Genomic DNA, 13,863 nt, shown 5'->3' with positions numbered 1-13,863 from the left:
GTTTAGAGTTAGTTGCAATTCCTTCCCACGTCAAAGAACGGAACTTCCAGGAGGCAGAAATCTCAAATTATGGTAATAATGTACTAGGGAGTATCACTATTACCATTTACCAGTTTACCATTACATTAACTGCCAGTTAGATAAGACAGTTCATTAACTTGGAGACGTTACAAAAAAAAAAAAAAAAAAAAAAAAAAAAAAAAAAACATCCCATCCCATAATATATCCTACTTACCAAATGCATAAACAGCTTCCATTCATTTACTTACCCATGTGACTTAATATCCTACTTATCAACAATTCCTTCTTCCCACTTACTGGGAGATTGTGTGCTGCCAGGTAGTACTTCAGCTCTGTAACAGCCAACTCTTTTAACTGCAATAACATTAAGATTAGGCATCAACCAATCGTGTTCATGTTGGCCTATACTAAAACTTGAATGAAATGCTATAAAAAATGGAAAATAAAAATGGGCATCATTATGTAATGCATGTTTGAATTCCTTCATTGACATCTATTGGAGATTTTATCAATTTTCCATTTTTCAAGCCTCAAATACTAGATAAGTTAATAATTCTCAAATCATAAGGCCTGTAACCATATCCATATATTAATACAGAAAAAGTCACCTGTCCATTGTCTGCAAGGTCGGACCAGTTATAGTTTGTGTACGCCTTTGCAGCATTTTCAGCAATTGCTTTACGTTTTTTAGAGGCCTCATTAGCCTTTCCTTTGGAAGCCAGGTCGCTCTCCTCATTGTAGTTTTCTCCATATACAGAAAGCTTAAACTCCTCTAGTGCTTTAACAATACCAGGCCTACAATAAATAACAGAAATAACTTCAATAAAAATGAAAAAAAAAAAAAAAGGTTTTAGAACTTACCTAGACATGCCTTCTTCATCTGGAACAGTTTCATCTTTCATTTCAGGCATCTCATCTTCATCCAGTGCTAGGGCCTGCAACACTGCATAGTGTCTCTGCAATGCTGTGAATAGTGTTGTAGTTAGGATACCACAGAAGTTACTCTAAAAGGCTTTTCAATATATTGCCACTAAAGAAATTCAAATGTACTCTCAATTTAGTGAAGCACTTCTAATTGATAGTCATTTCCTTAAAAGAACAAAAAATGTTCATTTCTTATATTCTCTTAAGTTGGAAGGCAGTAGTCATAGAATATTCACATCTTTCCATTGGTGGAGATTAAATAGAAATAAAATCCTATCTAAAGGAGTTCTCCTAGAGTAAAACATCTTGAGTCAGCACTTTAGAGTAGAAATTAACTACTAATCCCTCCTTGGATGGAGAACTTTCACTCCATGTCCCCATTAGAGAGATAAGGCAAAGACAAGAACAATGCCTCCACCCTGAATTAGTTGACATTTAGTCATTTACCATTCCTTGGGTCAAACTTTGAGTGTGTTTTCAAAATAATACTATGCATCATTTAGAAATTCCTTTATTGTGATTGGTATAAGTTATGATTAAATAACCATTCAAACCTAAAACATTCATATTTGACATCTCCCAATGTGCAATCTTACCAGGATTTGAAAATTGGCAAACAGAAAAATCTTTTAAGTCAATACGCCTCACTACAGCAGAGGCTGCTTTAATTTGGTCATCAGTTGCATGAGGCAAGTCATTTGAATCTGCATGGAACTGCAACAAAACAAACATATCCATTAATGATAAAGTTATCAGGGAACTTAATATGGTTTAATTATTCTACTTGCCTCTTCAATATGTCTGATATCATCAGAATAAGGAAGATATATCAGATGCATGCCTGGTGGCTCAACCTGACCACGGGAAGTTGTTATCTCATCCTGCAGTTTACCAAAGAGTAAAATATCATGACCAGAAAGAAATTAATGGAGGCAATACTTCTGAGCTTGTTATACAAATGTGTAAATGTTGCAAACTTGCACATATACAAATGAAAGATAGAACAACTGTGCAGAGTTGTAGCCAACATATCCTTTATATGATGAGCAATTCACTCATATTCATTTAAGATATCGATTGTTTAAGTACCACTAATTATAAACGTCTTTCATGGATATCACTGGTTTTATCAAATTGTGCTTGTGCACTTCAAAGACACAACAGATTAATGTTGCAATTGCTACATATGTAGATATTCTCTACATTAACTTGAATCACACAGTGACATGTCTACAAGATAGCCTCGCGGAGGAAAGGTTCACATAATAACAGAAAGGAATACTTTTCTATGAGTATTAGTAACTTCTAAATACAAAAGGCTTTATGTTAATTTCTAACAGAGGAAAAGATGTTAAGTACAGGGTCCATGTTTGGTATTTCAATATCAAAGTCAAGCAGTCATGTCCCCTCGCTCCAATACCAAAAAGAACTTTTAATACTCGTAGTACATGTCTATCAAAGATAGGGAAACTATGTCTTACTTGGGCAACAAGGGCAACCAATCGAGACTGAGTCGAATTCCCATAAAAAGCAACTGCAAAACTGTGATAAGAGAATCACTTTAAAAAGAAATAGATAACAATAAAGCAATAAATTGCATAGAAAATTGAGTCAATAGTTCAGCCAGTAAATGTTTAGTTCCAAAAATCATTAGACCAATATTGAAAATTAGTAATACTCCTAAATACATAAGTTGCAAAATTTACAAGCTATTCACATGAAGTGCAAAGACATGACAGCAGCAGAAAAACAGGTGAATGTATTCCAAATAAATATAATGAAACAAAGAAAATCCAGTATTCAGAAAACTTAATTCTAAAAGAAAGAAAGAATTTTGAATTTCCATTGTGGATAGTAGACTTCTCTGTGTGAATATATACAGTATTGTTAGACATGTAGCTAATGTTCCACGCAATTTCCTCTCAGAATCAAGATATCACATCTTTGACTTTTGATTTATAAACACTATAACAAAGTTAATTAAGATGGTAAGATTTGACATCTGGAGGTCACTGACTGAATACAGATCTCAGGTCAATAAGTGGAAAAAGCCTCCATCATATGCAACAAATTTAAGATCCTATTGAGGAGAAAAGTAATACTGATTACTCATTTATATGTCAATACGTATGCAAAATAAATTAGTCAATAAGATTACGACTCTTTTAAAATCACTATAGAGAAGTTCAAGGTTGACTAACCGCTTGAGCCTTGTCATTGATCTATGCAAAGCAATGAAAATGCGAGCACTTCCAATCATCTCCTGCATTAAAACTATTGTTAATAGCAAAAAGATAAGTTACAGGGAACAAAATATCCATAAAATAGTTTAGGGGGTGTCAAAAAGCTGACTGCTATCCAATATCCAAACACCCAAATATTTACAAGAGCAAGGCCTTTCAAAATTAAGAAGGTTCCTTGAAAGAAACTGGTTACTGGGGGTAATAATTTATTCTAATTTATTATGTAAAAAGTACCCGAGACAAATTAACGACTCAGTAGGGAACATTATACACATCCCTCTTTGCTCATGATTGAATTAGGACTTGTAAACAAATGTCAGATACATGTTGAAATTCACCATAAATTCAATTGATCAAGTTTGCATCATTTACTGCTTATTCAATGAGTACAGCTCAACAGGAGTGTGCCACATCTAAGATTTCCAAGACCAACAATTTCATACTTTCCACAATAATTTGACAGAATATGAAACCAGAAACAATATAATTGAATGAAATATGATGTACTTGTGGCTAAAGTAGCATTTGAAGGGTAACATGGTTATCCATGCTTCAAATAACAAATGATTTTACTGGAGTTCTATACATGCTTGGATAAATCACTAGGACTGAAAAGTGCAATTTCTATTATATCATCTAACTCAACTACACTCAAATGCACTGGCTAACTCTGGTATTTTAAAAGGGATGGGGGTATGTGTATGGAAAGAACTATAGACCTTGCAAACTATAGAACAACTAACGCCATAAGGCAGTTAAGCTTGTGCAAACTTAAGCAGTATAAAAGAATTAACGTTTGACCTCATCACTAGGGAAGAGAAATGTTGATGGCCTCAAGTTGTGATAATCCTTTAGACAACTCAATGGTTTGAATCCAAGGAGACGAAGATGTCCAGTAGAAACTCTCTTTATTTCTGAAAGTTCATCAACTGAGAACACGATATTTTCACTGAATCAAAAGAAAAGGGAAAAGAAAAATGTCTTACTGAAAAGAAAAGCTAAAAGAAGTGAAACTGAAACTAAGAAGCAAGTAATAGAAACAATATGCAATATAATCTTCTTTCATTTTAAATGGAACAAGAAAACAAGTAATAGACATGCAAGAAACTGACTTTTTGTACGGTTGAAAGCGCTTAGGTGGCTCTTGTATCACTGTACCAGTATCCACGCAGAGTAAGGCTTTTTCAATCTGCAACAGGTTATTTGTAAACTACAATCAGAACTGGATTAGAAACAGATATATGTGCTTCATCAGTTCAATGTCATTTGAAGTTTAAATTAAAAAGAGTCAAATAAATTGTGCAATACTACAACCAAACAACCAATAGCAAGAGATGCAGCAGAAGCAAAATGGTAAGAATCACAAGGTGTTAAGACCATGAGATCAACAGACCTATAGATCATTGTTAAACAAAGTCACCAAGTAATTAAAAATTGAGTATTATATTTGTTAGCAAACTAGTAATGCTCATGACATCACACGTAGAATATGAGAACAAGTGAATGATCAGTAGTCACTTAAGTAAATTTGACAATTACATCCTTGATTTGTTCTATCTTGCCCAGTTGCCCATAAATAAACAAAGACAGACTAGAGGAAGCCAATTAACCACAGCTCTATTAAATTCCACTTTGTTTACCCCGTCCAGAGACTGCTGGTCATTTTGATTCATTTAAAACCATCATCTCAAGGCTAAAGTTTTATCTTGTATTCTTATTTGTGAAAATAGAAGACATTAAGATTGATTACCTTTATAGGAAGGTTAGAGACAGAATCAAGCCAAGTAGTAGTCCCTGAGAAAGAAGAAAATAAATTAGTTATCAATTATCTTGAAGATATTTGGTCCACGAAACTATGAAGAAATAAAAATCAGACCTGGATTGGTTGGACGGATTAAAGCATATGTATTCAGTTCTATAGATAAACCATTTGTAATTATAAACTGAATTCTTCGAACTTTGCGCTTCTTGAATAAACGCTTTCTTAATTGGTCCTTCAGATCTTCAAATCTGATATTTAGAAAATAGTTATTTACAAGTTACAATAGAAGTACAGACAAGTAACCAAGGGAAATTCTGGAAGCCTGTGACTATATAATAAGATGTATCACCACCAAAGCTGCTCTAAAGGTTGAGGGAAAATATTTCAAGATTGTTATTGTCCACACATCTTAATAATATGATGACATGTTTGCATTCTCATAATAGAAAGTATGTGTAGATACATTCTTGTCAAGTATGTATTCAACAGAAGTATGGAACCATCTAAAAAGAAACGCTTTAAATCAGCAAGCCAGCAACAAACCAAATAAAAGGCAAGCCTGAATTACCCACTCTGTGGTCCATCATTTCTCATAATAAATAAGAAAATATGTGTAGATACAATCTGGTCAAGAATGTTATCAACTGAAGTATGGGTAAATCAAAGTGCTTCAAATAAGAACACCAGCAATAAAACAAATAAAGAAGCCTGAATTATCCATTCTGTGGCCCATATGCCCCATCATTAAGTCTTACACACGAATGATGATGTATTCTCACTACTGTGTCTTCCCCTCAATACTCCAAATGACTAGGCAGGGGTCGGGTGTAATGAAGTTTGGAATATTTATGACATGCATACCTTTCTCCTATCAATGCCTTAAACTGATCAAGTTCATCATCCTCCAAACCAAGCATCTCCTAAGTGCAAAAGACATTGAATTAGATGTGGATAAATAAAATTACATCTTGAAATTTAAAAACTGGAACATACAGCATAGAAAATGGAAACATTGAACTCTTCATCTGGCCTACTTAAGGGAAGAAGTTCAATTGATATGCCAAGATCTTGAGCATCCTGAAAAAGAGACATATAGAGCTCTGAGTTTGCTAATACTATGATATATCCAGTAGCAAAGAGGGAGAAATATGTCAGCGATATTTATTTACATAAATGCTAAATTTTTTCCCCACTTCCAATTTTCTAAAAAATTTCACAAGTTTTTTTCCCCATTGAAAAGCTAGAAAGCGTGTTCAAACCAAATTGTTTTCAAGTTTTTTTTAATGAATTTATTTTGAAGTCCAATTGCTTTCTTCATGTAAAAATAGGAGCATGAGTGGTAGGGAGAAATGGTATTGGGCAAAAATAGCCATCATGTCAAATTATAGGTCCAAAATTATTTTAGATATAAAAATGTTCAGGTAGATTAAAAAGCTATCTAAATACCAAAATGAAATATAAGTTTGAACTTATGGGTGGATGAAATCTTGATTTTTATTGTACGAACAGTGTGCAACCCAACCAATCACTTGTAGTGGATACTGGATAGTACATTGTAGGCCATAGTTATTGGTGTCGACAATCACAAGTAGATTCAGGATGAGCAACGGGTAGTGATAGTGGTGAGAGAGCAAAGATGTTGGATTACTACTAGTAGTGAGTAGTGACAGTGATAATAAGTGGAGGTGGGTAGATAGTTGTGGTAGGGTGGGATAGGCTTGTAGTAGTGTCAGTGGCCCTTGTGGGTAGGTAGGTGATGGTGGTCAAGAATGAAGATTCACATGTGTTAGGAATTTGGAGAATTAATAGAACAAAAAGTAATTACATTTACTGAAATGTTCTCCAAATTCCTCTGTTAAGTTGGAAGGCAGTGTTTTCCATTTTCTGCTCTTCAAATTAGAGAAGAGTTCATTTTGAAAAAGAAAACTCAATTTTCTATTTTCTATTATCCATGGAGAATTTTCTAGTTATAGAACAGACCCATCACATCTTTTCAGTTATTTCTAGAAATATAGTTCATTATGATAATTTGATTAACCAAAGACAGAGTGAACAATAATCTGTTGTAGTAAATGTACCATACTTTGGCCCGTTGAAAGGTTGTTCTCATCATATCAGCTTTTATCACTCCTTTGATACAGCCAAAAGGGTCATCTTCATTTGTAAATAAGAGAATTCTTTTGTCAGCAGTTTTTGCAGATCTGAAATGGTTTAAGAACTATTATCACTGAAAAAAACAATTTAAAATTGAAAAGCACACACCATTAAAGATAAGGAAGCAAGTAAAGCAAGAAGAGTAACACTTGCCCTTTGCGGAGAAGAGCCTGGGCAACCCAAAGAGCACTGTAAAGTGAATTGTCACGAGATCCAGGTTCAATGCCATATTTACTCCCAATTTCTTTACTAAATCTATCTGCAAGCATATAACAGCTCAGAGCTGAATAAGCTTACAAAGCCAAAATGCAATAATATGGATACAAAGTTACCATAGGGAATGGGTTTGAGTGAGAAAAATTGCACAGACCAATGTTTAAGCAGTCAAAGATAGAGGGTATTTTTCAATTTCTTGGGTGCTGGTGTTTGACTTTGACGATCTGATTGTTGCAAGATCTATACCATTTACCATTGCCTTCTTCAACTAACCACAAAACACTATAACTTGAAATATAAAAATCTACACAAAGGTAGTTGTGAACTACCTTCTATGTGATCAAATTCTTTTATAAGTCTTGCCGTTGGTCTGTCCAAATCATCTCGTTCCGGGACATTGTATACATAGACACAATTCAAGTCCTGCAAGTTCTTCTTTTCCCTCTGAAACAGAGTGGCAGAGAGAAACTATGTTAGGAAAGACTAAAAGACTTTGACTGAAGAATGGTTTGTAAAATAACAATTTCTAGATAACAGCGATTTTATAAGCACTGCTACATGCATATTTTTTTCTGTTAGAATTTGCATGGACAGGCATTTCAACATACTCATACCCACTTACATACTCAATGAAATAAATATCCATCTCCAATGGGGAAGCTATGGTGAGATCAAGTGGCCATGATCCAACTGAACTTTCAGTTTATTTTTCAAGATTTCATTAATTTTTCCACTTAATGATAACCCCCATTCAACTTCAGAAAATGATAATTATTTATGTATAAATTATTTTCAAACTATTATATACCCACATAATTTATAATAATATTTCTTCACTTAACTTTTGAAGTATTTATATTAACAAGTGTGCCCCCATTCGTTCAAAATCTTGAATTAGCCACTGGTTGGTATAATAATGAAAGTAAGCAATAAACATATCCCAATTGGAAGGGGAATTACAGATAGAGAGTTAGCCTGGAAACTTTTTTACCTGCATCACTTAAGAAACACGAGTGTTGTAGTTTTATGAGGATATCAATAGCTTACAGTGTTATAGAAGCATATTGCAACTTCGTCATACGACCTATTGATTATTTGAGTTCTGAGGGACTGCGCAATACAATTTACAGCAACTTCAAAATGGCTTGCTTCTTTTTCATCTTCCTGCAAGCAAGGATGAGATAGAAAACCTTATGCACAAAGTGTTCGCACAATTTAAGGTGATATGAGGTACAATGTAATGTCTTTTAGTAAACATGTTGATTTAAGAAATGAAATGTGATTAATAATAACCAATGACATCTGTACAAAATTGAACATTATTAAATCAATCCAGAGTTACAATAGCTGTTACAATAAACAACCAAGGAAATTATATTTATGAAATCATTCATACTGCCAACACTAATAGGCAAAACATATCTTGTTAACATTGAAAATTATATAACAAAAAACATGCTTAGAATTGAAAATATGTCACGAGATATATTCTCTTAGCTTTTGAACTAATACACTAGAAAGTGAATAATATATATATATATATATATATATATATATATATATATATATATATATATATATATATATATATATATATATATATATATTACTCAAGAGCTCCTTCATTGTCCTTTCAGCCCAAAGGAGCAACATGCAGGACTGCTCACTGCTAAAAATGTCATTTTCTAACACAAGCTTCTGAAGTGCAATGTCACACAATGTGGGAGAATAGTCAACTGTACAAGTTTAACATGCATGGTCATACTATAATAGTGCTTTCTTTATATGCTAAACTGTACAAATTTCTGAAGACTCAAGGTCTAGTTGGGGAAATCAATTTTTGGGGGTACATGCACTACAGTCCATAGTGCCGAAAAAAAAAAAAAAAAAAAGAGGAAGAACACATACACACATGCCCGTGCCAGCAGCTTAGAAATATATTACCTCCATTTGAATAAATGTAACTGGCGAAGAGTTCAACCACTCTTGACAGAACACTTGTACCAGTAAGGTGTTATACATGGTCATTTTATCTAGTCCCCCATTCTAGGGACAGAACCGCTCTAGCATTTATATATGCCAAAATTTAAACTAATACAAATATTTTACCACAAAGAACATTACTCCTTTCAATGGCGAAATTCTTCACCAACATGCATACCACTAAATATGTCATATGTGTGCGGACATGGAGAGAAACTAACCGCGGGAGAAGTAGTTGAGAACATTTTAGGGGAAGCATCGACAAGGTATACCAATAGTTCCTTCGTAGCATCTCTCTCCTGTGTATGCAAAAGAGCACGGCGCAAAATTCTGCATTGGTATAGTTAACAGGAAAATAGCGCAGATAGTGAGAAGTGGGAAGAACCTGATAGAATTCACTGTCGGGGTCGTCTTCTTCGTCGCGAAACACATCATCGGGGTCCAGTTCCATCGATTGCTTAATCCTTAGCTACGAAGAAACGAAAATGGGAACTTCTTTCTTCTCTTTCCCTGTTGTGTTTCTGAGCAGAAGAGTGGAAGAGTGGAGAAGACGATTCTGACTTTTTGAGAGGGAACGAATTGACTTCTTCTACGTTTCTCCGCTAAATTCAAATTGGGGGAATTTGGCCATTCAACTGATACGGGTCGGACCGCATCGCGGGCTTGTTTTTCATAACAATTCAATTAAAAGTCCAATACGTTGATCTTAAAGGCCCTAATATTTGGGCCAACGCATTACGCACAAACTCTGACAGCCCATTGTGCTTATGATCCCATGAGACACGCCCGAAAAAAATTAAGAATCAATTTCATTTTTACATCTGTAAAAATTAAACAGATTATATCAAATTACAAAAAAATAATATGGCGACGTTTTTATAATTATCACTAACTTACAAAGTTGAACAGTTAAATATGCAATATGTAACGAATAAATATGTAAACATATATAATTTTAAAAAATCAATGAAACATGTAATTTTAAATCTAAATCGCAAATATTAGACCTTAAACTGTAAAAAAAAAATAAACCCATAGACCAAATAAAATAAATAAAATTCAATCATAAATTCTAAAATCCAAACCCTAAGTGTAATGCATTTTCGCATTTTTGTAAGTGTAATCTTTTAATACTAAATGTGTAATATATTAATATTAAATGTGAATTTTGTAACAATTAAATGTGCAAATATTAAAATTCTAAAAAAGAAAAATGCACATTTTAATGTTTAAGTTTACATAGCAACATTGGTGATACTTATAAAAATGACACTGTATTTTTTTAAAATCTGATCTTATATGACTGTTTTTTCTTGATGAATGTTTTATTTATGTGGAAGGACCACTGGAAGGTGGACTATTAAATTTTGAAATTTAGTTTACATCTTTACTAATTTAGTTAATTTTTTAAATTTGACCAAGAAAGATAAGAGTAGATCCGAATATGGAAATCTAGAATGCTTGGAACAATTCCAAACAAATATTTTGTAATGATTTATTGTAATTTGGTCTAGAAAAATTTGAAAGTTGAAATATATTGGCCATGTTTGGTAAACGGATGTTAATTGTTAGCTATTAGTTGGTTAGGTTAATTAGAGTGTATAATTAGTTGATAATATTAGCTGATTTTAAAAAGATGTTTGGTAAATTAGTTGTTAGCTGATAGTTGTTTGGTATAATTTCTTTTTTCAAAAAATTAATTGAAAACGTTGTTTTGAGCAATTTTTTTTTTTAATTTTAGCATTTAAGAGTTACAAAAAGTTAATTAACCAAATATTTATATTGATTTTTAACCAAGTCAAATAACTAACAGTGGTCAGATAAGACAAAATTGACCTATAGGCTGACTATTTTACCTAGTAGTTACGTTGTGCAACCGTGTCCACCATGCATGGTGCACACGATTGCAAAAACGACGTCGTTTTGACGTTCAACTTTTTAAAAAAAATAATACAGTTTTGATTGCCGTTAACGGCGTTATGTTGTGCATAATTTGAACTATACATCCATAACTTCATAACTATACATTCAGAATTGCATAACTACACATCCATAACTATACATTCAGAATTACATAACTACACATCCATTAACTTCATAACTATACATTCAAAGTTGCATAACTACACATCCATAACTTCATAACTATACATTCAAAATTGCATAATTACATATCCAATAACTTCATAACTATACATCCAGAACTGCATAACTACACATCCATAACTTCATAACTATACATAACATATGTTTACATAACTAACGGTAATAAAAAATGATATTTTTTAAAAAATAAAATAACACCGTTTTTACATCTATATGCACCATGCATGATACACACAGATGCACAACATAATTGCCCTATTTTAACAAACAGGGCCATTAGGTAGTTTGGTCAAATGTGATAGATGAGGTATTAAATAAAAATGATACTTTTTGACTCATGAATTACAATACATGATTTTTTTTCCTTAATTATTATGCATGTGCATCCATGTTTGCCACTTAAATATCATCGAATTGACCAATTTTACTCAACTCCTAACAGAATCGTGACCATTGCACGATAATAACAGAAGTGTCATATGCCATTTGGTTGGGAGGGAATTAAGTGGGAAAGAATTGTAATTTTATATGAGAGAATAATGACTAAAGTGGTAATTTGAATTTCAGTATTTGATTTACAGGCATAGAATTTCTAGAAATTTCAATTTAATATTTGATATACCATTAGAATTGAAAGGAAATAAGTAATATAAAGGCCTTGTTTGGTAAAAAATTGGCCTATAGGCCAATTTTGGCTTATTTGACCACTAATAATTGTTTGATTTAGTTAAAATATCAATATAAATGTTTGGTTAATTAGCTTTTTGCAACTCCAAAAGGCTAAAATTCAAAAAGCTAGTCCAAGCAACTTTTTCAATTAGCTTTTAGAGAAAAGAAATTATACCAAACAGCTATCAGCTAACAGCTAATTTACCAAACACTTTTCTACAATCAGCTAATGTTATCAACTATTTATACCCACTAATTAACACAATCAGCTAACATTTAACAGCTATCTGCTAATAGCCATTTTACCAAACGGGACCAAAATCTAAAATGCACATACTTTTATGGTAATAGTTTGATAAAATTATCTACTTTTATTATCTCTGAAATTCATAAATTAAAAATATCATTTTTAAATATTAAATCATCAAAATTTTAACTTTATTGTTTTTTTTTTGGCAAAGCAAAATTTTAAATTTTTTAAAATAATTATTACAGAATACAAAAATTTAAAAATTTTCCTCAATAAACATATATTAATACGTAAAAAGGGGTTTATTATTACGGAGTATTATTTATTTATTTATTTTTGCAAAAGAGACCCGACCATGCACAGTGCCAGAAGCGTTGGTTCACTGTCAGTTCTCAATAATGTAAACGTCTTTTCAAACTTAACAGTCCACCTTCCCGTGGTCCTACCACATAAAAGCATTCATCAACTTTACTCTTCAATTATAAAACATTATGACCCACTAGAAGTGGAAAAATAAAATTTGGAATTTATTTGGTTTTAAAAAAAGATTAATAATAGTGAAGAACAAATTGCACTTTTGGTCCTGTGAGTATTAGGGTACTGACAATTTGAGTACGTGACTTTCAAAACTCCCAATTTAGACCTTTAACTATGCAAAAATTGGCAGATTTGGTCCTCCGGGCCAAATTGCCGGCCAATTTTGGCCGGAAAAACATAAATTGGTTCGAATTTATTTGTGTTGAGGGCAAAACCGTCATTTCACTCCCTTCTCTTTCACCATGATCACGGACATGACACCACCGCATTCTTCCGCCACCTCTGAACCAATTCCCGCCGCGCCTACGCTGGAGGACGAGGACATGGCTCGCTGCCTTATGCTCCTCTCCCAAGGCGGAGGAGTCTCGCGTCATCCTCCTGCCATCCCCAAGTCGCCGCTGTACAAGGAGGAGGAGAGCGGCGGCGGGAGCAAATTCTGCAGCAAGAAATATATAGAGATGACCACCGTGGGCGGCGGGGGAGGGGTGAAAGTGGGGATGTATGTCTACGAATGTAAAACGTGTGGCCGCACGTTTCCGACGTTTCAAGCGCTGGGCGCCCACCAGACCAGCCACACCAAGGAGAAGCCACCGTTGACGACGGTGGAAACCGCCGCCGTGAAGAGGCCGCTGTCCTTGTACGATGAAGAAGACATTAATCCTTATCCGTTCAACAAGACCCCTAAAATCTCTCCCCCTTTCTCTTCCCTCCATTTCTACGATTCCGCCAAGTCCTCCCCCAGGATTCACGAGTGCTCCTACTGCGGCGCCGAATTCTCGTCCGGCCAGGTGTTGGGCGGCCACATGAGACGCCACCGTAACTCCACCGCCGCCGCCGCCGCCTCGCAGTTGAGCCCGAGCTCTTCCAGCTTCGAGAAAAGGGTACTCCAAAAGGAAGAAAATAATGGGAAAGGTTTGAATTTGGATCTCAACCTCCTCCCCGCCGGAGAAGATAATCAAGATCATCGTCGTGCTAGGGAGCCAATCGTGAAATGACGA

General features: G+C 34.0%; 2 protein-coding genes across 2 annotated transcripts; one reads left to right on the top strand and one right to left on the bottom strand.

The window, feature by feature from the left end:
• Positions 1 to 52: 52 nt before the first annotated feature.
• Positions 53 to 9,897, bottom strand: LOC109162004 (ATP-dependent DNA helicase 2 subunit KU70). The gene is made up of 20 exons (XM_019310628.1): positions 9,689 to 9,897; positions 9,525 to 9,602; positions 8,368 to 8,484; positions 7,650 to 7,764; positions 7,258 to 7,363; positions 7,034 to 7,151; positions 5,944 to 6,027; positions 5,812 to 5,870; positions 5,065 to 5,198; positions 4,939 to 4,982; positions 4,301 to 4,377; positions 3,990 to 4,137; positions 3,147 to 3,208; positions 2,427 to 2,487; positions 1,734 to 1,826; positions 1,542 to 1,659; positions 883 to 985; positions 630 to 816; positions 212 to 375; positions 53 to 178 (listed from the first exon to the last, which is right to left on the bottom strand). Exons 1-19 carry the CDS (start codon positions 9,752 to 9,754, stop codon positions 262 to 264), a joined length of 1,884 nt encoding a protein of 627 aa, XP_019166173.1. The 5' UTR covers positions 9,755 to 9,897; the 3' UTR covers positions 53 to 178; positions 212 to 261.
• Positions 9,898 to 13,119: 3,222 nt separating this feature from the next.
• Positions 13,120 to 13,860, top strand: LOC109161713 (zinc finger protein ZAT5-like). The gene has a single exon (XM_019310200.1). It carries the CDS (start codon positions 13,120 to 13,122, stop codon positions 13,858 to 13,860), a length of 741 nt encoding a protein of 246 aa, XP_019165745.1.
• Positions 13,861 to 13,863: the final 3 nt, after the last annotated feature.

The sequence above is a fragment of the Ipomoea nil genome, unplaced genomic scaffold (genome assembly GCF_001879475.1).
Source record: "Ipomoea nil cultivar Tokyo-kokei standard unplaced genomic scaffold, Asagao_1.1 scaffold2926, whole genome shotgun sequence".
NCBI classification, from domain to species: Eukaryota; Viridiplantae; Streptophyta; class Magnoliopsida; order Solanales; family Convolvulaceae; genus Ipomoea; species Ipomoea nil.
This window is presented reverse-complemented; position numbering and strand designations above follow the sequence as displayed.

Coding starts and splice junctions, on each gene's coding strand:
- LOC109162004 (XM_019310628.1), bottom strand. CDS start 9,754: ATGGAACTGGACCCCGATGATGTGTTTCGCGACGAAGAAGACGACCCC. Junction 7,765..8,367: donor CAATATGCTTCTATAACACT/GTAAGCTATTGA, acceptor ACTCTGTTTCAG/AGGGAAAAGAAGAACTTGCA. Junction 4,983..5,064: donor AATCCGTCCAACCAATCCAG/GTCTGATTTTTA, acceptor CTTCTTTCTCAG/GGACTACTACTTGGCTTGAT.
- LOC109161713 (XM_019310200.1), top strand. CDS start 13,120: ATGACACCACCGCATTCTTCCGCCACCTCTGAACCAATTCCCGCCGCG.